At 50.0% G+C, this 24714-nt stretch overlaps 1 protein-coding gene across 1 annotated transcript in view; it reads right to left on the bottom strand.

The window, feature by feature from the left end:
* PELI2 (pellino E3 ubiquitin protein ligase family member 2) overlaps nt 1-24714 on the bottom strand; it is a 97339-nt gene that overhangs the window by 53712 nt on the left and 18913 nt on the right. Inside the window, exon 2 of the mRNA XM_004584847.2 lies at nt 12032-12161. Within this exon, the coding sequence (XP_004584904.1) occupies nt 12032-12161 (130 nt within the window). The remainder of the gene's footprint in view (nt 1-12031; nt 12162-24714) is intronic.

Genomic DNA, 24714 nt, shown 5'->3' with positions numbered 1-24714 from the left:
TGACAGAAAGTGACATTTCAACAAACACAGCTGCAGCTTTTAAGGACTGTGTGTGCTTTGTGGCAATGGCAAGTACCAGGCCAGCCAGAGTGACCATTCCAGTGCCAGCAGCTGCACCCTCCACTGCTTCCGCACCATCAGTGCAAATGGCAGTGGGGGAAAGGCAAATGCAATAGGTGGCTCCCAGCTCCCGCCCCTGCCACTGAAAATATTACTCATTCAGGGTGTACATTCCACTGTGCTATCTCATCAGTCACTCCTCCTCTCGTCCTAGCCCACCCCTCTACACGTGTGTGTGTTTCTTCATGTCTTGGACGAAGTGCTTCCTGGCACAGCCCATGGCATCTGCATAGTCTGCCAGGACGAGTGAACTCCAGCAGAGCTCCTGAGCCGTTCCCTTTCCCACTGCTGCAGCCTCCTTCCTGTCTGGCACTCAAAGCTGAACCTTAGCTCACCACAGACACCTAGATATTTAAGAGTCAGACTATGAGGCTGACTGGTGTGCCCTTGAGAACACAGCCCTCCAGACTGGACCTAGGCACTAATGCCCTGTCTGACACACAGGAGACATCTGGCTGTTGTTGTTCCACATCTGGAAAGGCTCAGAGCTGGGAACTGGTCTTCATTATCATTCCAGCCTCAAGACACTGGGTCAAAGGACCGGCTCTTATGGACAACTCAGAATACAGGGGGTCCACTCCTGGCGGATACTGCTGCTCTGTGCTCCTGGACCTACCCACGCACGACGTGGCCTGCCAAGCAAGTTCTCCGGTGTCTTGACAGCTCACAGCCTTTCCAACCCTTAGCTGGAGGGAGGGGAGCTCTCTTTGGTTGGCGATCCTCCTGCCACATAACAGTAAGGTACAACTGCGCTTTCTCATGAGAGCCTGCACTTTCATGCAAACACAATCTACTGCCGCAAGAGAAGACTTCTAGAAAATGGCCTGTTCCTAACACACTCAGGTGACTTTCTTTGCTTCAAGTTGGTGGATATTACAGCCTTAGGAACTACTCCAGTGCCTGGCCCTCTGAGGCTAGTACAGACAGGTTTATTAAAAGGGGCAACAGCTATCTTGGGGTCCAGAAAGCCCTCTCAACAGAGTTCCCTCCCAAAGGTTAAGAGGCAGTGTGCGGGTGCTGCGATGGAGGGGGAAGTCAGAATTATATGGATAAACACCACCCCCTACACACAGCATGGATGCGGGGAACAAAGGGACTGCTTGGGGGCAAGGAGGACCCATGAAGACCACACTGCAGGCAGGGCATCAAGTCCAGTTGTTAAGTTGCTTTACAACCTGGGTGGCCAGCCAGAAAACCACTCTTAGTGTGTCTTCTAGGAATGCACAACCCTTAGAAAAACAGAGTGGCTGGGAGATGCAATCCTGCAAATACAAATGTCACAAACAGCCTGGCTCATCAAAGCAGGCAGTTACTGGCCTCAGACAGCCACTTCTCCAAGCCCTGGGTGCCATTCAGACGGGGACATTAACTGGGAAGGAGGCCCTGAAAAGGACTGGCAAGTCCAGGCCACCTGGTGAGGCAGTTCCTTGTCAGCTAGGGACAGTTGGAAGAGGCATGGCCACCCAAGAAACAGAGCTTTCAAAGTTCAACTGGCCAGTCTGCCCCTTACGAGCACCAGGATCCCATCCGGGTGCCAGTTCATGTCCTAGCTATTCCACTTCCCATCAAGCTCCTTGCTTGTGGCCTGGTATGATGAGAATAACAAAACTTGTTTTAAAACAGTTTTGTGGACAGCCATTCCCTCAAAATGTAAAATGTCTGGCATACTAACTGGTACTAACTGGTATAATGTTTAACCTGTATGTGAAATGCGTGAAACATGTTAATGAAAAGTCACTGTGTGACTCAGAACAAGCAGCAACATTAAGAAGCATGTCAGGACTACGATTTGCTCGTGGGGTGTGTAAGACAAGATAATGTTCACCCCCACCCCAGTAGTCAATAAGAAGATACAAGAGAAGCCGAAGAAGAGATGGAGACCCAATGGGTACAAAAAGGGGCTCAGGTGAACACGAAAATTGCTCTCAACTAGCTTGGTGAGGAATGAGACTCTGTCTCAAGCACTCCCAGCCGAAGAGACAGCCTGGCACCACTCTAACGCCACCCTGGCCTGGGAGGCGAACGCCTCTCCTTCTTCCTTCTCTCATACTCCCTCCAGGGACCATGAAGTAACTAAGTAAGGGCCAAGCCTCAGGACATGCCCTTGGGATGTGCCCTCCACCCTGGGACTCAGAGGTCTACTGATGGAGGGATCGGAGACTTGGTACTGAATGTCAATGTGTGTGAACAGTGTGCGTGAGTTAAGTGACGCAGTAGAATTTGAAGTAGTGTATTGTTTACGTAAGAATAAAGCATTGAAAGGCAGACTGTGCCCACTGGAAGGTAATAGCATCACTCTTGCCACCTGGGACACCAGTAAAGGACGGCCCAACGCCTTGGGATCCTGAACCCAAGTGGGAGACCCAAAGGAAGCTCCTGGCTCCTAGCTTCTCAGCTCCAGCCATTTGGGGAGTGAGCCAGTGCAAGATTTTCTCTGTCTCTGCTCCTCTGTAAATCTGCCTTTCCAATAAAAATAAATCTCAAATATATATATGTATATATATATATTGTTTAAATTCTTCCTTGAAAGGGCACTGCACAGTGATTTGGTTTTCAGTCCCCATAACCAGTCACAAGGCACTTTGCGGGAGTGGCCAAGGCCACTGGTCACCTTCCTCACACACAGCCCCCAGCCAAAGAAGTGTGCCACTATCACTTCAGGGCTCAACCACCGGGGTGCGCTCACTGCTGCTGGCCAGGTGGTCTGCAGTTTTGGCATGTTGGCATGCTGCCTAGCGAGGGCTGGGTGCAGGCAGCCAAGAAGCAGAAGGTGCCTCTCCTGTTTGCCAGTAACCACCCAGGGTACTCGATCGGCTTTCAGCCCGCCCTTATGGGACCTCAGCCCTCCCCACTACTTCCTATGCTGAGCCAGGACATCGGTGGCCTGCAGGGAGCAGGGTTCTGCATGGGACAATGACCATACACTGCATGTGGCCATGCCCCTCTTCTCTCGTCTTCCATGAAGAGCAGCCTCCCTGCCCTTTACAGAAGATCCATTTAACTCTGGCCCTGGCTGATGGCTGGTTTCTGCAAGAGCTCAGCTCAGGTGTCCTGGAAACTGCTCTGGGAGCTGAATGCTTCCCGCCGCTTATGATCAGGTTACAGCTGCTGTCACAGACACGGTCAGGAACACTTTGCAGATGGTATGCCATGTGCTTCCCATGGGCACGCGCCAGGAGACACATTCCCTTGGCTCAGCCACACCGCAAGGAGCCATCCGCTCACTGCACCCACACTTTCAGGGACACCTACACGCTTCCTCAGGCACTGAGAAGCAGTTTCCAACAAGACAGCGACACAGACAGGGCATGCAGGAATCCCTCTGCGCGCACACCTGCATAGCAAGTTGCAAGAGCGGCAGAAGAGGGGCCCAGGCACGTGGTCCGCACCAAGAACAGAACTCACTGGCTACGGTACAGGCCAGGTGGGGCTGCTGGGAGCCAGGAAGCCATCCTAGAAAAACTCAAGACTAAGCAAAAAGGAGTAGGGTGGAGGGAGAGAAAGGGCAACTACTAACTGCAGGATTATTTCAAAATTCAAGGCAAAATTTGCCGAAAACTATTTTTAAAGATTTATTTTTATTGGAAAGGCAAAGTTACACAGAGAGAAGGAGAGATACAGAGAGAAATCTTCCATCTGCTGGTTCACTCCCCAAATGGTCCCGACAGCCAGAGCCGGCCTAATCTGAAGTCAGAGGCCCAAAGCTTCTTCCTGGTCTCCCGTGCATGTGCAGGGTCCCAAGGCTTTGGACTATCCTCCGCTGCTTTCCCAGTCATAAGCAGGGAGTTGTTGGGAAGTGGAGCAGCTAGGAAACAAGCCAGCACCCAACACAGGCTGCAGGCGCAACAGAGGATCAGCCCACAATGCTACAGCACTAGTCCCTGAAATATATATACACACATACATATTTTAACTAAAACAATGGTGTCCTATCTACTCTTGCCCTTCATTATCACAAGCATGATATAATCACCCTCATTGCTATTTGACAATAATAAGGGCATTTCTTTCAAAAAATAATAATAAGAGAAAACCTTATATGGCCGCAGGTGGATATGTTCAGGTTGGGTGGGAGAGTGGGACTGGCCAGGTGAGTCACAGTTACGCGACACTGACAGGTTACATCCTTCACCACTGTGTCTCCTCACCTCACCTCTCACGCTGGGCCCACAGAGCTCACCTCTCACGCTGGGCCCACGGAGCTCACCTCTCACGCTGGGCCCACGGAGCTCACCTCTCATGCTGGGCCCACAGAGCTCACCTGACTGGACCGTGAGGCCAGCCGTGCCAAGCGTTAGAACGTCAGAACACTGTCCGGCACACACAGAGACTCCATGCATTTCTGAAACCATGGTGAGTCAACAGGATTGCAAGCTTGCAGCAAACTGGCCTCCTTTTCCTGGAAATGACCGGAGCCAGGGGGAGTTAGCCTTGGAAGAGTAAGGGCCACATATCCACAGGTGGGGTTCCTGGAGAGTCAGCCAGCAACGTGCACGGTTAAACATGGCTTGCCATATCTAAGCAAGCCACATGACGGGGCGGCTGAGCTGCTAGGCAGCTTGGCACAAAAGGCAAGCTGCGGTTCAGATGCATCGCTCCGCTGCACATCTCACTGGGGGCGTGAGAGGCTCTGCGCACAGCTCAGCCACGCTAGGCAGTGAGAAGCAATGGGTCTTTCTTCACTAACACCGCCTCTACGGGAAGCCCTTAAGAGCCTTAGCTGAGGGCAACATAAACTCAGGAGTACAACACTCCTGCTGCCCTTTGAAATGGCTGCCACACACTTCCTGGAGCCGTGTTCCTGTCCCAGCCCCCATCTCACATCGGGTGCAAGTTAGCCCACAGGCCTATCACAAGGTAAGCAAAGTCAAGCCACAGGTTCCGGTTTTTCTCAACCTTCCCACTTCTCCTCCGCGCCATAGGGAAAAAGCAAGCAGCCAATCTGGAGCCATCCTACGGCAGAATATGGCACTCACCCTGGATCCTATAGGTGTCTTCACAGAGGCTCCAGAAGTGGGAGCCAGGCCCAGGCCTCCAAACCCACCGGTCAGCGCTCTGCCTGTAGGTCAAATATCAAGACCAAAGCTTCATGTACTAATTAGTAGTGCTCTATGCCTAGGTCAGATGTATTTTAATATTAACAATGACTGTGTGTGCCTTTTGAATGTTTAAAAAAAAGTAAGAAATCCAAACATACGATGTGAAGTCTTTTGGGATAGTCTCAATGAATAATGATCACTAATGGTCTCTACGCTGGCAGAAGCAATGAGCCAGACACCACGGAGGTGTGCTTGAAATGCAAAGGAAAGACAATTCATCAAAGTGCCAGCGCTTGCCGGAGCCGGTTAGTGTTACCAGGAACCAGTTCAGCAGGGGACGCCACAGGCGGGAAGGCGGCTGCTCCCTCGGATCACGTGTATCCGGGTGTTGGAAACCCACTGGGCCAGCACGTGGTGTGGACCTGTGCCTGCACGGTGATCCTATCCACTACTCCAGCAACGTGTAGTAAGACTTCTGTCTGTCGGAGTGCTAGGCAGTAAGAGACAGCAGCGGTGAGGGACGCGGGCCGGGGCCATCACGGAGCCCGAGCCGAGTCCCCGCCATGTGACTCGGGGTTACGGAATCATGCTGCGCCTCCGAACGTGTGGCTGTAAAGTGGAAATGTTGTGAAAAGAGTGAGAAGATTTGTGAAAAGGTCTTGGCCTGCTTGCTGCTGGCAGATGCCACCCTGTATGCGACCTCTGTTTCTACTTCAAAGCAAAGTCGACAGAAACATTTTCTGTTTTCAATGTCAATAACCACAGGTATTTGGAGAACAATTATAAAGACTATCAACATTTTAGAGGCCGGGGTTAACAGTTTAGGTTCTGTAAGCCCGCTGTTACCCAGGCAAACTGCTGACTGCCAGGGCACTGGAGCTTGAGGCAGGTCTACAGTCCTACCAGGTGCAGGTGATCAACACCCAGCCCGCTCTGACAAGCCTATCCACCAACCCCTCATGGCCCTGGGATGTCCCATCCCAGCCACAAAAACAGCACACTCTGGCCTGCGTGCCTCTGTTTACCCTTCGTGTGCTGCCCTTTCCCCTACCCAGCCCTTCCCCCGGCCTCTCTGTCTCCCCCCCCCCCCCGCCCCTACCTTCCCTTGCAGTCCTCTCTTGCTACCAAGGCAGGTGACTGTCCACTTTCCTTTCTTTTCCTCTGTTCCCATCCCTACTCTGCTGGAACAAAACACCTCCTAGGTGCCTTGCTGCGTCTATTGCTTTTGGCTTTTGCAGCAAACCATTCCGAAGAGAGCTTACCTGCAGGAAAGGACTAACAGTGGGGGTACAGAAACAAGGGATAGCCCGGCCCTGCCTTCGAGGGGCTGCCTGAACAAGCCAGGGCTGGAAGCCACTCATCTGTGCTCATCTAGATCATGGTGTGATGAATAAAAATGGCTTGCAATTCGGCACTGTCCACCCATCAGTCAAGGCAGGACTTGAGAAGGTGCAGGGCAAAGAACTTCCTTACAAAAGCCAAAGACACGGTCCTGTGTAAGGCAGACAGGCAAAACAGGCCGCTGCTCCTGCCAGAGCCAATGAAGCCCCTGACCCAACCTGGCAGCCTGGGTCGCCCCTCCAGACCCACAGAGCCTCCTCCAGGGTCCCTGTGTAGAACACTTCCCACACAGTGTCAGATTTCAGCTAACAGCTCAGCCCAACAGTGCTACCAACCAGTAAAATTTTCTGGGTAGAAACTGGCGTCCATTCAAACAACTGCATATCCCAGGCTATTCTACTCCTGAGAGCAGGTGTCAGCTTTGGCCCCATCCTGCAGGGCTTGTGCCACCTGCTAACCGTGGCTGTGGGGTAACACTCCTGAACCCTGGGCAGCACGTGCCTGACTGAATGACCTTGGAGGCATTCTGAACCAAGTTCCTTCCGCTTAAAGGTGCCATGTGAGAAGGACAGGTGCAAGCGCACGAGTCAGGGTCACAATTCACATGAGGCTGAATCAAAGCATAATTATAAATATAAACACAAGCATTCTCCCACACTGACAGGTGAGAAGCACCTGTTTAACAAAACTGTGCGCTAAGGATAATACAAGTGAGATGATTGTTTCCCCCAACGATACATACATTAAGTCAAGGCCGTGCTTCCCGGGGATGAGCAGTACAGACAAGGGCCCTGGTCATTCAGTTTCTGGGGGCCTGTGGGACGAGCAGTGCAGACAAGGGCCCTGGTCATTCAGTTTCTGGAGGCCCGTGGCAAGCTGTCCTGCTCTAGTGCTCCAGACCCGAAATTTAAAAACAAGACAATGTCCTCTCTCCTGCCCCTCCGTTCCTGATCCCCCCCGGCCCTTTCCTTTCCTCCTGCACGTGGTTCAGGGCTGCTCATTAGGTCCGTGCAGGTGCTTGGCATCTGCTATTGCATACAGTGGTGTACACAGCTGCTGCTGCTGCATCTTTGCCCAAGCGAGGTGTGGCCATCTTTGAGGGGTTGGTTACGGGGTGGGTTAAGAGGGTGGGCTCTTGCCTGCTGATTACATAATGAACACAGATACGAGACCCAGGTCTGTTCGAGAGCCTGCTATAGAAGACGGTGAATAATTATTCTGCCCGCAACAAAGCAGAGCCTGAACACGGGGCTAAGCACCAGTACACACACAGATCAGCTGCTGGTGTCGGAAACACACACACCGTGTGTGCTGGCAAGTCAGAGAAAAGAAGCGTTAAAGTCAAACCGTCCGACTACCAAAGCAAAGGAAGCCAGACCTTCTGACTCACTCGCTCAGCTGCCCGTCACTCTTACTGATGGGCATGGAAGTCATACCTCAAATTTCAATTCTGAGCACCATGTAAAATATCTCAAACTTTTATCTTCAAGACTCTCGCACAAATGTGTCTTTAGGAATGGTACCAAGGAATTGGACTTCACACCTCCAACCAGCCGGCAAATGGGAGCACACAGCCTGGCCAGACACGCAGCCGGCACAGCAGCAGTTCCCTCAGCTGACTTGAGGATTTCCATAAGGACACCCAATGTCTACGTTGGGAAGAGTACAAGTCAAAACCAAAGTGAGTCGGGCCTACACTTTTTGTTGACACAGTCAAATTGCTCTTTTATTATTATTTTAAAATCCAGCTTTATTTACTATTGGCCTAAAATAGAACTTTTTCATTCTTTTTTTTAATTTTGAATTTTATGATATAATCTCATAGGGCCTGGGACTTCCAGCTGTTTTTTTCTGGACATTGTCGTATCAAAAGATATTTATTCCGGGTTGCAGTTCATTATTACTGTTAATTTTTTTCTTCTCTCACAGATCCCGAATATTTGTTTATGATACCTAAATAGATATAATTATCCAATATTTGCTGCTTCTTTTATAATAAAATGTTGACAGATTAACCAAAAATTATTTCATTCAACTGATTCTTCAACTTATATCAGTAAGTGTAAATATCACCATTTATTTACTTACTACCAACCCAAGAATCCTAACACAATAACCATGATGAAAACTATTTGAAGACAGTAGCAGTCGGTGGAACATCAGAGGAATGAAAAACTAAAGATTCTCCCATGTCAGGAAAGTTCCAGCTCCGCAGAGAAAGCCACCTTTTATCACCACCAACAGGAGCCGCCTGGCCAGGCATCCCCTGCTTCCCCACTGATCCTGGCTCCCTCCCACACCCAGAGCTGGGAGGTGGGGTTCTCCAGGACCGGCCTGAGGAAGGGAATGAGGTCACCCTGGGGAGCCAGCCCTGGGGGAGGGGGTTAAGGCTGCTGAGCAGGCCCTTCAGGCTCCCTTGCCTCCAGTTCAGCAGATTCAAGAGCCAAACACGCCTCTTTAGAAAGGACATGGCCTGGGGTATTTTGCTGGAGGGACATAAAGCAGTTAAGTCACTGTTCTCCGAACTTTCACTCAAATACCACCCAGATTTTCTCCTCAAATACTTTCACTCAAATACCACCCAGATTTTCCACTCGGAGATATGCCAACTGAACACAAGGTTATTTTCAATTGTTGTTGTTGTTTTTTTTAATGTAAGAAATGTCCAAAAAATGTGATTCTGACAAAAGCATCCTCTAGGCAGGGAAGCCATGAGGGAGAGTTTTTCCAGGGCTATGTTGCTAAATGTAAACCACGTGCCTTTAAGCACAGTCCCTTCTCAGGTGCTGGCACCAGCACCACACCATTTTAACAGCCGGACAGCTGCCTGGCACCACAGCAAAGTGAAGACACACACACACACTGACCCAAATTCTCAGACTCACCATGCCACGTCACACCAGGCCCTTCACTGCACACCTTGCAAGGTCTGCCCCCAAAGGGCAATCCCTCTGCTCTCCTGGCCAGCACCTGTCTCCCCTGGCACGAGGCTCTTGCACCTCTTCGTGAGATGCTCCCCATCCCAGCACCACCTGCACTCAGTACCACCCTTTCTCCTAGCTCCTCGCACCTTGGGTCCACATGTATTCCCATCACTCTTTACTGCCCACCTCCTCACCAAAGGCATAGCTCCGGGTGCAAGTGTTTTGTTCGTTGCAAATAATCAATGCTTGGAGGGCATGGCCTAGTGGCTGGGGCTCTCACCTCCAGTGCCCCAGGGAGCTGTTGCAGCCACTTGGGGAGTGAACCAGCAGATGAAGATCTTTCTCTGCTTCTCCTTTCTGTGAGTCTGACTTTCCAATAAAGAAATCTTCTTAAAAAAAAAATCAATGCCTGGAGTGCTGCATAAATATTTGTTGAATAAACAGAGGGCTAAATACATCACAAAAGGCCCTATGCTTATATAACAGGATATCCAAAAATAAAACAGGGCCTAAAAATTAAAACCACACACACACACACACACACACATTAAACAATTAGAGAAATATATGGGTTATTTCAAGAGCAAACATGAGCCTAAATAAAGATTATGCAAATACAGATTACACAACAGCAGCACAAGCTTGTCATACCCAATAGACTCAGGGGGGACAAGGACAGGTCCCACACCTCCCAGCTGCAAAGGGTAGGTCCTGCTCTGCTCCCAGACGGTGGGCCACAGCAGGGCAATGATGGCAAAGGGAAGAAGCAACACAGCATACCGGCACAGTACATCAACCCCAACCACCAGCCAGTCCACTGGCTTTCGGGTGAGCCTCACCGTACCAAGGCTGCAGAAGTGTCAAGTTCAGGGACAGTGTCAACTCAAGTCTCGGGGTTTTGCCAGGCACAACCACATCCACCAGCATTCTGAAGGGATGTGGGTGAGTAATGAGGAAGGCAGGCAGACATGCTCTGGACAGGTCAAAAACCAGGGGCTCAGGAGCAAGGGGTGCCAGAGCAAACAGTGTGGGTGGGGGTCAGGACAAGCATGGAGAGCCAATGGGGCTAGCCACCATGGCCACTGAAGACTGGCTCAAGGGCTGGCTCTCTGATACAAGAGAGAGGTATGGAGTGGGGGCTGTGTTCACTGCGTCCTTGCAAAAACGGAATGGAAGAAGGAATTCTGACCCTAATCACGAAGCTTGGGTGCTCCAGGGGTGAGCAAGGGGCAGGCAAGGCCCTGAGATCTGTGCAGGTGTGGTGGCCAGGAGAACATGTGGAACAGGCACAGAAGACTCCAGTGGGAACAGAATGAAATCATTTCTAGTTGTATGATCCGGGAGGGAGGCAAGAGAAAGAGAAAGAGAAAGAGAAAGAGAAAGAGAAAGAGAAAGAGAAAGAGAAAGAGAAAGAGAAAGAGAGAGAAAGAGAAAGAGAAATCGAAAGAAAAAGAAAGAAAGAAAGAAAGAAAGAAAGAAAGAAAGAAAGAAAAGAAAAGAAAAGAAAAGAAAAGAAAAGAAAAGAAAAGAAAAGAAAGGAAAGGAAAGGAAGAAAGAAAGAAAAAGAAAGAGCCATTCTTCTAAGAACCAGTGCAGCAAAGAAGCACCCAAAAGGCAGGTGGACAATGGATGGGGCTGGGCACGCACAGGAGCAAGGTTCCCAAGTCCCACTGGCCAGCAACAGCACCCCAGCAGCAGTGGCACTGAAGCAAGCAGGGGTCCCAGCATCATACAAGGCAAGAGCAGGTGTCCAGAGCTCACCGGAACTATAAACCAGCATCCAGCACTTCCTGTCCTAGAGGCCGAGGAGCCAAGATAAGGAAGACAAACAAGGCAATGGCAGCCTGGGGTGGCTGCCCAGTTTCTGCTAAACATGCCTGCTCTCCATGTCACCTGTCTCAATGGTCATGGAGGAAGGGTCCAAGCCCTGCCCATCAGATCCTCTCTTCTGAAGGAGAGCCAGTAGCTGGAGTTGAATCACTTTCACAGTCTTGAATGAAAACTCAGGTTAACATCCATGGCCCTCCAGTCCTCCTTTTCCATTAAGCCTGCTGACTCAGTTACTCTTACCTTACTCCATAATAATCTTCATTTCTGCCTCACTTTTTGTTTCTGTTGCTGACATCCAAACATCCAGAATATCCTATCAGAGTCAAAACAGTTCCTGCTGGCAGTCACTTTACTCCAGCACATCAAAACCTAAAGTGAGGCCTGGAGAATATACTTCTCTCTCAGGTTACAGACTAGAAGGGGTGGGGCAGCCATCACGGCCCAGTGAAGCTGCCATTTGGGATGCCTGCAGCCCACGGCAGAAAGCATCAAGTCCCGGCTCCCCAGCTTCTGATCCAGCTTCCTGCTGGAGAGGCAGGCAAGGATGGCTACAGCGCTTGGGCCCTAGAAACCCACATGGGGAGACCCGGGTAGAGTTCAGGGTTCCCGGTTTCCACCTGGCCCAGGCTTGGCTGCTGCAAGACATTCGGGGAGTGAACCAGGTCGAAGAAATACATAAGTCAGTGAAACAACAGGGTCAAGGCCCAAACCCAGTTTGCCTCACGCTTGGTCCTTTGGGTGATAACTGCCATGAGCCAAGCAGCGGGGGCCGCCTACCTTGGACGCCTGGGGTGTGGATATCACGTGCACGGTGCTGGGCTTGACACCATTCGCCTTGGGCCGCTTGTAGAGGGCGAATCTGCTCTTCCGGCGCCCCCTGTCTCCGTTAGGTAAAGCACCATTGTACCTGGAGAGAGATGACAGAGCCCATTCACTTGTGAATTTTAAAAGCTCTAAGCCTAGGGGATGCCTAATCCTCCACCTGCAAGCCCCAGCATCCTATATGGGCACTGCTGCTCATGACCTGGGGAAGCAGTGGAGGATGACCCACAGACTTGTGAATGGGAGACCCGGAACAAGCTCCAGGCTCCTGTAAAGCCCCAATGAAACACATCAGGTGAACATAATTATTTTTTAGGAAAGGGAACTACTGGCATATTACACATCAAAGAATGTAACTCACACAAAACCCATCATAAAACTATGACATAACATCTAGTAAACAGAACGGAGACTCTGATCTCCTCCCACTTACGTTTAGCTAGCTCCGGCCATTGTGGCCATTTGGGGAGTGAACCAATCAGCGGACGGACGATCTTTCTGTCTCTCCTTCTCTCTGTAACGCTGCCTTTCCAATACAAATTAATTAATTTTTTTAAAAAAAGCTCTAAGCCTAAAAGGGAACAAGGGCAAGAAAGCAGAGGTTTAAAGAACTGCCTACTGTGCATCCTGCACTTCAGCTGCAATGCAGTTCCAATCACACAAAACCAGACTCTCTGAGTCTTTCAATCAGCACAGTGAGCATTCTGCAGAGCCTATATGAGCACTTGCTCAATTCTGCTAGCATCCTTCCAACGGACCCCCGAGAAACACTTGGGAAATATTTTTAAATGAACTAGTTAGAAAATGGCACACTAATTAAACCTCATCCCTCACTTGCAAGTCGTGTTCACGTTGTCTGCAGGATCTTTATTCGCAAGAAGACCAAATTTAATTACTTGCTTTCTTACATGTTCCAAATTCCCTACATTCAATCCCATTTCACTTGGAAATATATACTGTTAGCCAAAAGTAGCTTGAAATGTGTATGTACACATACACACCCACCCACCCAGGTTTTAATCCAACACTTGTCAAAAAGCCTAAAAAGTCATCCGGATGACATGAAACATCTAACGTCCATGCTATGGTCGGTTACGGTCTGAGTGTGCTGCCCCAGCTCCCATAGGGCATGCCTGGGCCTCAGGGTGGCTGTGTTTGGGAGTGGTGGGGCCCTATGCAAGGTGCCTGGACCCCTATGGGCACAACCCTCACTCTTCTCTTAAGACTGTTAGTTCTGGCAAGGCAGAGCTGGGTCAATTACTAAGTTTGCCACCTTCCTGTATCACCATGGGGTCTCTTCCCCTGGCACATACCATCTCCCCACAAGGTTCTCATCAAGCTGTTTGGACTTTCAACCTCCGAAACCGTGAGCTCAATGAACATCTTCTCTTTTCTGGATGCCCAGCAGCAGGTCCTCAATGTGGCCAGAAAAATATAAAATAAAATAAAATAAAATAAAATAAGGACAGCCAGGCTGCAGGGTCAGGGCTTTAAGGGAAAGGCAGAGCTGCTGTGGGCGCTCCCGGATCCGGACTAGCGGTCCCCGGAGTCCTGCCCCCTGGCACACCCTGCCACACTAGTACGGCTATTCACTGCCTCCACCTGGGCAAAAAAAAGTGCTTCTCAAGAAAAAAAAAGCTAAAAGAAGATTTCAAATTAACACACTAAGGGAATGTACAGAGATGGAGTAATAGAGACTATCATATCCAGATGTGGGTATACAATGCAATATGCATCCCTGCTCCCAAATCAGAGATGGACTCCCAATGAAACTGTTGGAAATGTGTAGACAATGGGATGCTGGACTTTCTGACATTGTCTGTACCAGCAATGTCGGGGCACACTTAACTAACAGACTGATGGAATCATGACTCCTTATGAAGGACAATACTGTTGTAGCAACATGGGGAAAATCTGTCGGTGGGTAGGAGTTTGGGGAGTATGAAACTGTGCAATAAAATTCAAAGTGCAAGATAAAAATTTAACAAACAAACAAAGAACAAATTAACACACCCTTCCAGGACCATGACAGCCAGGGCAAATGCTGGTCTAGGGACTTGTTCCTGTCCCTGAGGGTCCTTACCCCCTGGCTCCAGCTGCTTTCCTAACACTTGGATGACCATGTTCAGTGAAAATCCTACTGGAAATAACGAAGGTGGTGTGGCGGCGAAAGCGGGCATCGAGATGAGACACATTTCTGATTGGACTAAGCTGCGCGGCCGTGCAGTCAACATGGATAATGCCAGGCGCCAGCACTGTAGGCACAGCCATGAGCTGCTCAGCCCTGGCAGAGCTCCGGCTCAGCGGGGGAGAGAAAGGCACAAACACAAGCAAGTAGCAAGTGGCAGGAGGGGAGGCTTCCTGGAGGAGACGCTGCTTGACGCATCTGGAACACTGAGCAGCATGACTCAGCGGGAGCCTGAGGGCAACTGCACGACCAGGGCAAGGAGGGTCACTGGAGCTCGGCTGGGAATGCCTCAAGTTCATCAAGGCCAGAGCAGAGGGGAAGGGTGGACAGGGAGATGCCTGCTGCAGCCCCAAACTCCAAGGGAAGAGGCAAGGCTTTGTACCCATAGTGATGGGGGAGACTAGTGAGATTAAGCAGAAGGGCAAGGTGACAGGACACACACAGCAACTTGGGGAGCATGGTGACATGGGGTGGATCGGATGGGAGATCCAGAAGGCAGGCAGGACAGTGGGCCAGAGAGAGCCCGCAGTGGGGGGACCAGCAACACCTAAAGGGCCACTTCTACTTGCGGCCCTCTGAGTCTGCAGAAGGGATCAGCAGCTGTCTCCAGCCAATGCCCTCCCGGATCCCTGGCAGCCCAAAATGCAATGGCAAGTGTCTTCGAAGGATACCACAGGGACAGAGAAGGGACAGCCAGGGGAAGTGGAGGCAGAAGGGCCCTGTCAACACCTTGCTGTCAGATCTGTGGCCTCCGCAGTCACTACAAGTTGCAGAAGGCTGAGCGGGGGGGAACATGTGGAGGCCACCAAAGGCCACTCCAAGAACCTAACCAGGAGCAGCAGCTGTGGGAGCATGGTGGAGGGGGACAGAGAGAGAGACTTCAGCTGATTCTCAATGTGCGATGCTATCACAGCAGCCCAGGATACTTCATTCACACAGACGCAGAAGCCCCAACGAGTCCTAATTCAGGCAGCCTGAGGTGGGCTCCAGGCATGCACTTCTGCAGCCCCAGCAGACATCCTGGCTCTACAGGCAAGTGGTCAAGGGCTCCTGGTGGCTGCTCGGACACACAGGGTGAGGGACAAATGAAACCATACAGGCTGCAGGCCTGGCTGGGCTGATGGCACAATTACAGAGCCGCAGGGTTTGTGATCTCCAGGGACAGCCAGGGAGGAGGCAGCTGGAGAGGCGTCAGGAGCTCCAGCCATGGGGCAGCTGTCCAAATCATGAAAATCAATGGGCTTGCTCCCTTTAAAAGGGGCAGAACGAGGAAGCAAGGAGGGCTGGGCCAGAGCTGGGAACTCAAACCATCAGAGAGATGAATTCCAACTTGAAGAAGACAGGAGAGAGTGGGAAAGAAGGGAGAGGGCAGGCAGGAAGGAAGGCCAAGACAAGGGTTTGGGGTAAGGTTAGGGAGCAAGATCTGGAGCCTGGGAGCTGCTCAAGGCAGGCGAAGCTGGCAGTCGGTGGTGTCAGTCGGTGGAGATGGTCACAGTTGCAAAATGGGTGGCACTGATGGCCTCAGCCACCATCACACAGAACCCCAACCTCCAAATGTTGTCAGTTCCAGGGCTCCTGCAAGGCTCACTGCCAACTTCTCACGGCTAGCACATGCTGATTCACAGGCTGTGGTCGTTTCATCTTTGCCCCAAACCTACAGGTGCGTGTGACTGTGCTGTACACCTAACCTCACTGGCCCCTCCCTCAGAATCCCTATTCAAAGCACACTGCGTGGGAGACCAGGACCAAGGGGGTCACAACCACCTCTTCACTTCTGCCACAGACGGCCCAAGGCCCATTCTCCTCTTGCTAAGCGTGGCCTGGTCTTGATGACTTGCTTGCCAACAGGATATGCAGGAAGTCATATTCTGAGACTGCCAGAACCTTGGGGTAGTTGGGGGGAGGGTAAATTTGGAGGTCACTCTGTACCCACTAGCAGATCCCTGGATGACAAGTCCAGGAGCCTTCAGTACAGTCTTCCTCTCCCTCTCTCCCTCTGTGTAGGCCACTGCTCTGCTTCAGGTCACACACCGCCACCTAGCAATACCACCACGTGGTCCCCACCTCCTGCCTCTGCCAGCAGAGAAGAATTCTCAACAGCTGGGGGTGCTTCCCAAACCTCTGGCATAGGCCACGCAGCACCAGGGACAGGCAGCAGATGCTGGAGATTAAGGGCCCTCTGTCTGAAAGCAGAACCTCTGCTCAGAGGCTGTAAGAGGGCAAAGTCAAACGGGCTCTGACACTACATGTGTGCAGAGACACAACAACTCACTGAAGCCTTCAAGCTTCACCTGAGTTAAAGCTTAAATTCTGGGGATTTGAATGTATCCACTTCTTTAGTAAACACACAGTGAAAAATCTCACTCTTTATACACAAGTAGTTGACCTTAATAAGAAAGACAGCTTGAAGCAGCAAAGCATCAGTTAACACACACAGTGCATAAGTCTTTCAAGCAATGGGTTGTTTTTCTCGATTTATAATTTAGAGCTCACATGTTAATGCAAAGTGGCTGTACAAGCTGTGTTCTGCTGATGCACCAAGAATCCTGATGTAGGGGGTGCTCTCACTCCTGGAGGCCCCAAGGGGCTGAGAGCCATACACGGCCACAGCCAGGGAAGGTGGCGTGGCTCCAAGCCCAAAGCTGCCTCCCCCCATCTCACGACGCTAACTCTTCACTTCAAGCATCTCTCATCATACAACAGAGGGTAGCCTGCCGTTCCCAATGCGTTCATCAACCAGGATTCCCCACAGGAACTGGGGGCAAGTCAGGAGTTCCTGGTCTTGGACACCAACAAACTTAACGGCCAGCCAGGATTGGGGAGTGTGCTTGGGCACCGGCTGATCCTCCCGCATTGCTGCCACTGCCACAGGGGAGTATGTCCAGCTAGCCTCTTATGTCACAGAGGAGAGGTGCCTGGAGCAGACAGACTCGCACCACAGAATGCAGCGTGGAGCCAAGCTGCTCCAGCACAGCCTAGGCAGAGTCTCAGGACCAGACCAGAGAACAAATGACCCTCTGCTGCTAATTAACCAGTACTCTGCATTTCAAAGGCAAAATAACACCTATAGCCTTGGGGCTAAATATACATCAAATATCAAATATACACCCTTTGATAGTCTTCTGTATGAAGAATACTATTTTATTCAGAAGGAAGAAGTCTAGAGATCATTTCACAGTCATCTCTCTCAGGCTGATTTTAAGATACAATTTTTGTTTCACAAAATGAATACTTATTAATAAAGGGAAGATGGTAATACTAAACTCTACAACTTTTATTTTCTTTCTTAGTAAGTCATTACATCTGTTAAAATCTGCGATCCCTCAAATAAGCTAAATAATGTATGATTGCAAGAGTCCTATTTTCTGCATAATCAGAATTCACAGAATTGTGAATCATTAGGTGAAGCAATGCCTTTCACATCTTTTTCTGTACAACTTTTTTTTTTTTTTAAGATTTTATTATTATTGGAAAGCCAGATATACAGAGAGGAGGAGAGACAGAGAGGAAGATCTTCCATCCGATGTTTCACTCCCCAAGTGAGCCGCAACGGGCCGGTGCGCGCCAATCCGATGCTGGGAACCAGGAACCTCTTCCGGGTCTCCCACGCAGGTGCAGGGTCCCAAAGCCTTGGGCCGTCCTCAACTGCTTTCCCAGGCCACAAGCAGGGAGCTGGATGGGAAGTGGAGCTGCAGGGATTAGAACCCATATTAGCCCATATGGGATCCCAGGGCGTTCAAGGCGAGGACTTTAGCTGCTAGGCCATGCCGCCGGGCCCTGTACAACTTTTACTACAGGATACAGGCTGCCTGGGAATGGAAGTTTCTGAAACCAGCCCTGGCCCAGCAGCGTCTAACATGTGTCAAGCCATCAGTGTTTCAAATAAAGAAACGCGATGGGGCCTCAGGGTCCGGAGCTGAAGCGCCAGTTTAAAGAAATACACACTGAATACACACTGTATCATAACTGCTCCGAACTGTTACTCCCAATCTCTCTCCCTGTTTGTATAAATCTCATGATATACCTCTTTACCACGCCTAAATACACTTATGTAGGTTTTACAATTTTAGAGTTTTCATTTGTAATTTTTAGAAATTCCTAAAAACAGACAATCCAGGCAAGCAACTCAACCTTGAAACTTGACTGGGCAATGCTCTGGCAACTACTTATGAACAAGACACTTCTTCGCTATGTACGCAACAAAAATACTAAGACAACCTGGTGAAAAATATTTTAGCTTGTTCAACATCTCAAAGCAAGTGAGTTTAAAACAAATTCAGGTTATAAACACTTCAACAACCTAGAAAGCGCACGACCACTTGTGGCTTCCTGCGAGCACACGGATGTCAGGCAGACCCACTTCCTTCCACGGGACTTTTCTTCTAGAGAACCTGTGGATGTCGGATCCCAGCTCCACAAGATCAGCAAGCAGCAGAAATGCAAGCGCATATAAAACCCAGCTACTCCGAAGGAATGCAAGCATGCTCCACTGTCGCATTTTAAAATGCCAAAGTGCTGGATGAATCAGGTCAATTACGTGAAGGTGTCTGAGATTCTTGGCAGCAAATGATGTTTGCCACAGACAAGTCCAATGGTGCAGACCCACAATGCCCGAAGTCCACGCTGTGTGCAGCACTCACGGCCCCCCACTCCCACCAGGTGCTCGTGGGACCATCATGCTCACCATGACAATACATTAACTGGCCAGGGATCACAGGTAACATGGTATTACATGAATACACTAGTCAATCACAACCACACCCCTAACTGAACGTAGGGAGGGTGTGATCAAGGCTTTAAGGGTTAGAAGACACCCCAAATACTCCAACTGCAAAATTTCGAAGCACCAAATTCTTAGGAAATACCCCAACACACTGTGAGAGCTGTGACTTGAGATGGCCCATGGCCTTGGAGATGCCACTGATTCGCTGCACAGATGAGCATCATTCAACAGGCCCGGACTGTCCATGCACTGCTCTTCAACTCTAAATTAACTACACCTTAAAACACTGCACACTGGCCACACTCCATGTGCTCCACAGCCACATGTGACCAGTGGTCACTGCACTGGAGGGCTGAGTGGGTAATACTTCCTTCAGCACAGAAGGTTCTGGGAGGTGCTGCTGGCACAGACTTTCACATGTGCCACGGGAAGAGATACACACCCAGGCACTTGGTAGATGGCGCCTGAATCCTGCCTCAATTCTATTCTCAAGTTTCCAGATCTTGACAAAATTTGTTCTCAAAATGTCTAGAAGAGCTGCTAGGAATTGCTGGCGGGGCTGGAAGACACATTTGAGTGCTCTGTCTCTCCCTGAAGTAGACATTACTCTCACTGCTCCTCAGGATGAGGGAAGGGTCCCTCCCTCTCCCTGGGCTGACCCATCTCCCCGGGCACAGCACCTTCTGAGGGCAGGGCCCCTCTCCCTGGGCTGACCCATCTTCCCAGGAAGCCCTTCAGAAACTGCAGAGGAGCCATTATTAAAGCACAACTCTCCACATGAACAACTCCCACACTCAGAGCTCTGACAGAGGGGGAAAGGTGTCTTCGCCAAGTCTTGAACGTCCTACATTCACATTTTTAACAGCCAAGCAATAACAGCATTTCCTAAAACAGGAGAAGCAGTTACCAATCAGAGAGAAAGCAAGTTCTAGCCTACGGCACTGACACAGACGGGGTGCTAACTGCTGGGACAGAAGCAGTGTCGCCGCCACAATGAGGAAACAGCACCAGCCCAGGGAGCAGCAGAGGCTTTGGAAATAGACCCATCAATTCACAGGAAAGGAAAGGAGGACTAGGAAAGGGCAACCAGGAAATGAGGATGAAATCGGAGTGTCCAATCCGTTGTACTGGGAAATGGGTGCCACTGGAAAAGGGGGGAAAGAAGTGCTTGGAGTGGCTTCTTACAATCCACAACTAAGCTTAAAATACTTAAGGATAGGGCTCAGCAGTGTGGCCTAGTGGCTAAGGTCCTCGCCTTGATCCCATATTGCCGCTGGTTCTAATCCCGGCAGCTCCACTTCCTCTCTGTCTCTCTTCCTCTCAGTATATCTGATTTTGTAATAAAAATAAAATAAATCTTTAAAAAGAAAATACTCAAGGATAAATGCATACAGTCATAATTTTTAAAAGTTCACTTGTTACCCCTGAACTAGGAATTCTAGTGTTCTAAACATGAAAGCAACAACAACAAAAAAAATGATACACTTGAGCATTGAAAATCCAAAACTTCCACCTAATAAAAAAATCATAAAATTACACATCTAATAAACTAGAAAAATAAAGGTTATATGCACCAGAAGCTTAGTATTTTTAATGGGAACATATTTTTACAAAGGGAAAAACAAAAATCTCCACAGATATCTAATTTAGTAAAATGGGCAGAGAACAGGAAAAGGCAATTCACAGAAAATAAAACATCTAATGAGCCTCATCAATAAATCTAAAATGTTCACTCATCAGTTTTAAAATGTTTTAAATTAAAAATTGCTTTCATTTAAAAATTAAAGCAAGATTTCATTATTTATCAATCAAGTAACCAAATGGTATTCAAGTGAGTGACACGAAACACTCTATTGGTGAGGAACGCGGCACAATAATTACCAAATGGCTTAGTGGCCACATGCATCAACACCCTCAGAGAAATATTCATGAATTCTGCCTCAACAATTCAAATTCGAATCAACCCTAAAGATGTAACTTTGAACTGAAGTCCATTTCCTAGCACAAAGATGTTAATTATGTCATTATAATGGCAAGAAAGTGTAACATCAAAGTCCAATAATAATGGACCAAGTAAATCATGTAATCCTACATGACGAAATCATGTTTACAGCAATGAAACAGGATCGTGAGAACCAAAGAATACAAAACCTTCAAACCCTAAATCACTGAGAATATTTAACATACTTGAGAAGAACTGAAACAAGTATACCAAAATATTTTCAAAGGTTGTAGAAATCAATTATGGGACTTGGTTTTTATATTTTCTGTATCTTCTAAATGTATTAACACGTTTGAAGTACAAATTTTGTTAATGAAGCTGTCCTCACTGCTAGCATTGCTAATGACAGTTACCACTCCAGATTTTAAACAGGAGAGGATCCACCGGTGGATTCAGCAGAGGTGACAAAATATCCAGCCTGCTAAGCCCCTAACTGCACACTCCCTGCACAGGCCCAGGCTGCTGGGTGGCGCACGGCTGAGCTGGGGTCTCCCCGAGGTGGAGCTGGGCACCATGTGGTACAGGGCAGAGGGAAGGGGTCAGACACCACTGCACACACCCTTGCCACACACCCGTCACTCCTACACACCTCTGCTTCATCCACAGACACTCTTGACATGGATGTGTTCATTCTGTTACGATTTCATTCAACATTTCAGCTCGTGTCATTCATCAAAGTAGGACAAACTTGACGACTAGGGGCCTAACAACACACTCTGAAATCTTCAAATCTGCGAACTGTGTTTCTGGATCAACCCTAAAGAGAAGCGCATTCTCAACACCACCAGCCAGGTGAGGACAAACTTGATCTACTCTGGCCTGACAGCGCCTTCCTGTGCTCCGGCTGGGCACGGGGCTGAAAGTGGATTTGCCCTTGGCCGTGAGGGCAGCTCAGACACGCCGCAGAGTCACACACAACACATATTGAGGTAGAGCTGGGCTTCCCACATTGCTTCGCATAGGGTACACAGAGCTGCTTTCCTACAGCGGTTCCAGTAGGGCACTCAGTGCAGATGAATCGATAAGCCAATCAAGTTCAATTCCAAGAGTCTGGACTGCACAAAATGAAACGGGCCTTTCCCCTATCTACTCCCACAAAAGCTTACTCCCATAGCTTTTACCTGTGACAGTAAGAGTCATATGAGTGTTCCAGTAGCAGTATTTCCAACATGAACGTGACCTACTGCCTCACCACCAGAACATGCACACACACCTGCCAAGCACATGTGCGCACATCCCAGGGCCCAGCACATCACCCTCTGACATCAATTGGAAGTAGATTTCAGGGTGGAAACTTTGTTTTCCAGTCATCTTTTAGAAACATATCCAATAAAAGAATCAACATTATAACACTTAGGTAACTGTGACAATAAGCAGAAAATGTCATTACCTTGGTACAGTAACCACGAGCAAGAGGTGAGGAAAGAAGCAAAACAACAGCCCCAGGGGGCAGACTGGGTCCAGCAAGGCCTCGGACATGTCCCCGGTGTCCTTGGGGCCAGCACAGGCTCGTGGGGCACGGGGTGTGCCAGCTGCCACCATCACGCAAAGAGGGAGCAGGCAGTGAAAACACATGTTGTGTGCACACAGGCAAGGCGGAGAAGTGGCCTTCAGAACACTCAGCAGACAGACACAGGATGCTCACCTTATACCCTGAAAAGCATCCGAGCTGCAGGCCAAGAACGAAACTACAGAGTAGCCAGTCTCTTCAACAGAGATCTCAGTGTTTTAATGCCCACACATGGCCAGGCGAGGTCACCGGGAAGCACACAGAGAAACAGGACTCCTGACAGGAATGGGAAAACTAAGCTAGCAGAATGACATAAAAAATGGGGTTTACAAACAAGATGACACATGCTATGCAGACTGAAAGGCCAGGCTGTGAGGGGAGGGACCTGCAAGTACAGTGGATCTAACAGCTCTTCCTTCCTGCTGCCCTGGACAGGCATTCTTCCCGTGCAACGCCCGGTCCGCTGGGTTCCTGCACTTGCCAAGTTGCACAAGCAAAAAGAACAGAGGGGAGAGCGGCACACAGCGTCCAAGACCCCAGTGCAGTAAGGCAGACCACACACAGGGCCGGGGCAGTCTGAACAGGTTGGTGCTCTGGAGGTGGAGGCCTCGTTTCCCAATGACATCACACCTCCTGCTTCAGCTACGTCACCATTCCAGGACTGTGTGTGCCTCCTTGAGAGGCTCCACCAGCAGCAGGGGATTGTGCAAAGGACGTAGCAGCTACACTGTCGGAGCGCAAGAGCTTTTCATCACCAACAGACAAATCACAGGAGGCGGTAGTTTCGGTGAAGCTCCTTCAGTCACTGGGCTTGGGAGGCTCAGCCTAAGATAGCGCCCCTGTTAACACGGGGGATGGCCCATAGGCCTCTGCATATCTGCTGATGTCTCACTTTGCACAGGAACCTGCCATCCCAGCCCACAGCCCTGACTTTCTCTTCTCTCTGTGGAGCGCACCCCTGGGGCAGGGCACAGGGCCAGACACCAGCGTCAGAGACTTCTAAAGAACCACCACCATGACCCTGCATGTGCATCATTGCAAAGGACATCACAGTCCCAGACGGGGGAGGGAGCAAGCAGAAGCAAAGAGCCTGCTGCAGTTTGTAAAGACAAGGTCAACGTTTGTGGGAGTGCTAAGGGAGCAGATGGAGACAGGGGCCGGGCAGCAAACAGGTGTATGTAGCAGAGGCACCTGCACTGGGTCCGGAAGGACAAGCTCACATGTAAGAGCAGACACAGCAGCAGAGGACGCGGCTCCCAGGAGACCACCATAGCACCGGCCCAGGACTGGAAGCAAGAGAGTCAGGAACCTGTGAGATGCCTTGAGCATCCCACGGGAGGACCTGGGAGGATGTGCAGGCAGGCCCAGTGCTGTGATGGCCCTGGCCCATCAAGGGACACCACCACTGTATCCCAGAGACCCACCACCACCAACACACACACACACACACGAGTCAGGAGGCTACATCTCTGGCTGGGACAGGAAACACAAGTTCCCTACAAGGCAAGAGATGAAGAAAGGATCTGGGCTGACCTCTGTGGTCAGGGTCACAGGGCTGTGGGGCCAACAGCCCAGAGAGGAAGTGGAGGAGAAGGAGGCAGGACTGTGGGGAGAAAGCTCATGACCTTGGTGCTGAACTTCATGCTGTGACTAGGAGCCACGAGGCTGTCTACACTTCCCACTGAATGCTATTAAAACACCAAACCAAGCTGCCTGCTCCCATGTTATACACACACACACACACACACCCCCATGGACAACCAGTCACAGTAATGATGTGCTCAAAATCCCAATAGGCCAGTGACACTCAGCACACACCCAAACCACACACTTCAAGTCGCCTGTTCTCCCAGATCATGGTCAGGTCCCAGCGGCTCAAGCCAAGGGTCCGAGCCGAGTTGGTGGGTTACAGGGTTTCTGCTGCAGCCCAGGTAGGGATCACAGTGGGCATGCTTCCTCCAGGCTCCAGGACCTAACACACAGTTCACTTAAAACCAGAGCTCATGGGACCAGTGTTGCATCACAGTGGGGGGACACCAGCATACCATATGGGCACCAGTTCCAGTCCCAATGGCTCCGCTTCATTCCAGCTCCTTGCTAGTGGCCTGGGAAAAAAGCAGTAGAGGATGGCTCAAGTGCTTGGGTACCTGCCACCACATGGGAGACCCAAATGAAGCTCCTGTCTTAAGCTTGGCCCAGCGCTGCCCACTGCAGT

This window comes from Ochotona princeps, chromosome 6 (assembly GCF_030435755.1).
Source record: "Ochotona princeps isolate mOchPri1 chromosome 6, mOchPri1.hap1, whole genome shotgun sequence".
Taxonomy (NCBI): domain Eukaryota; kingdom Metazoa; phylum Chordata; class Mammalia; order Lagomorpha; family Ochotonidae; genus Ochotona; species Ochotona princeps.
The sequence above is the reverse complement of the archived record's forward strand: the minus strand, read 5'-3'. Positions and strand labels throughout refer to the sequence as shown.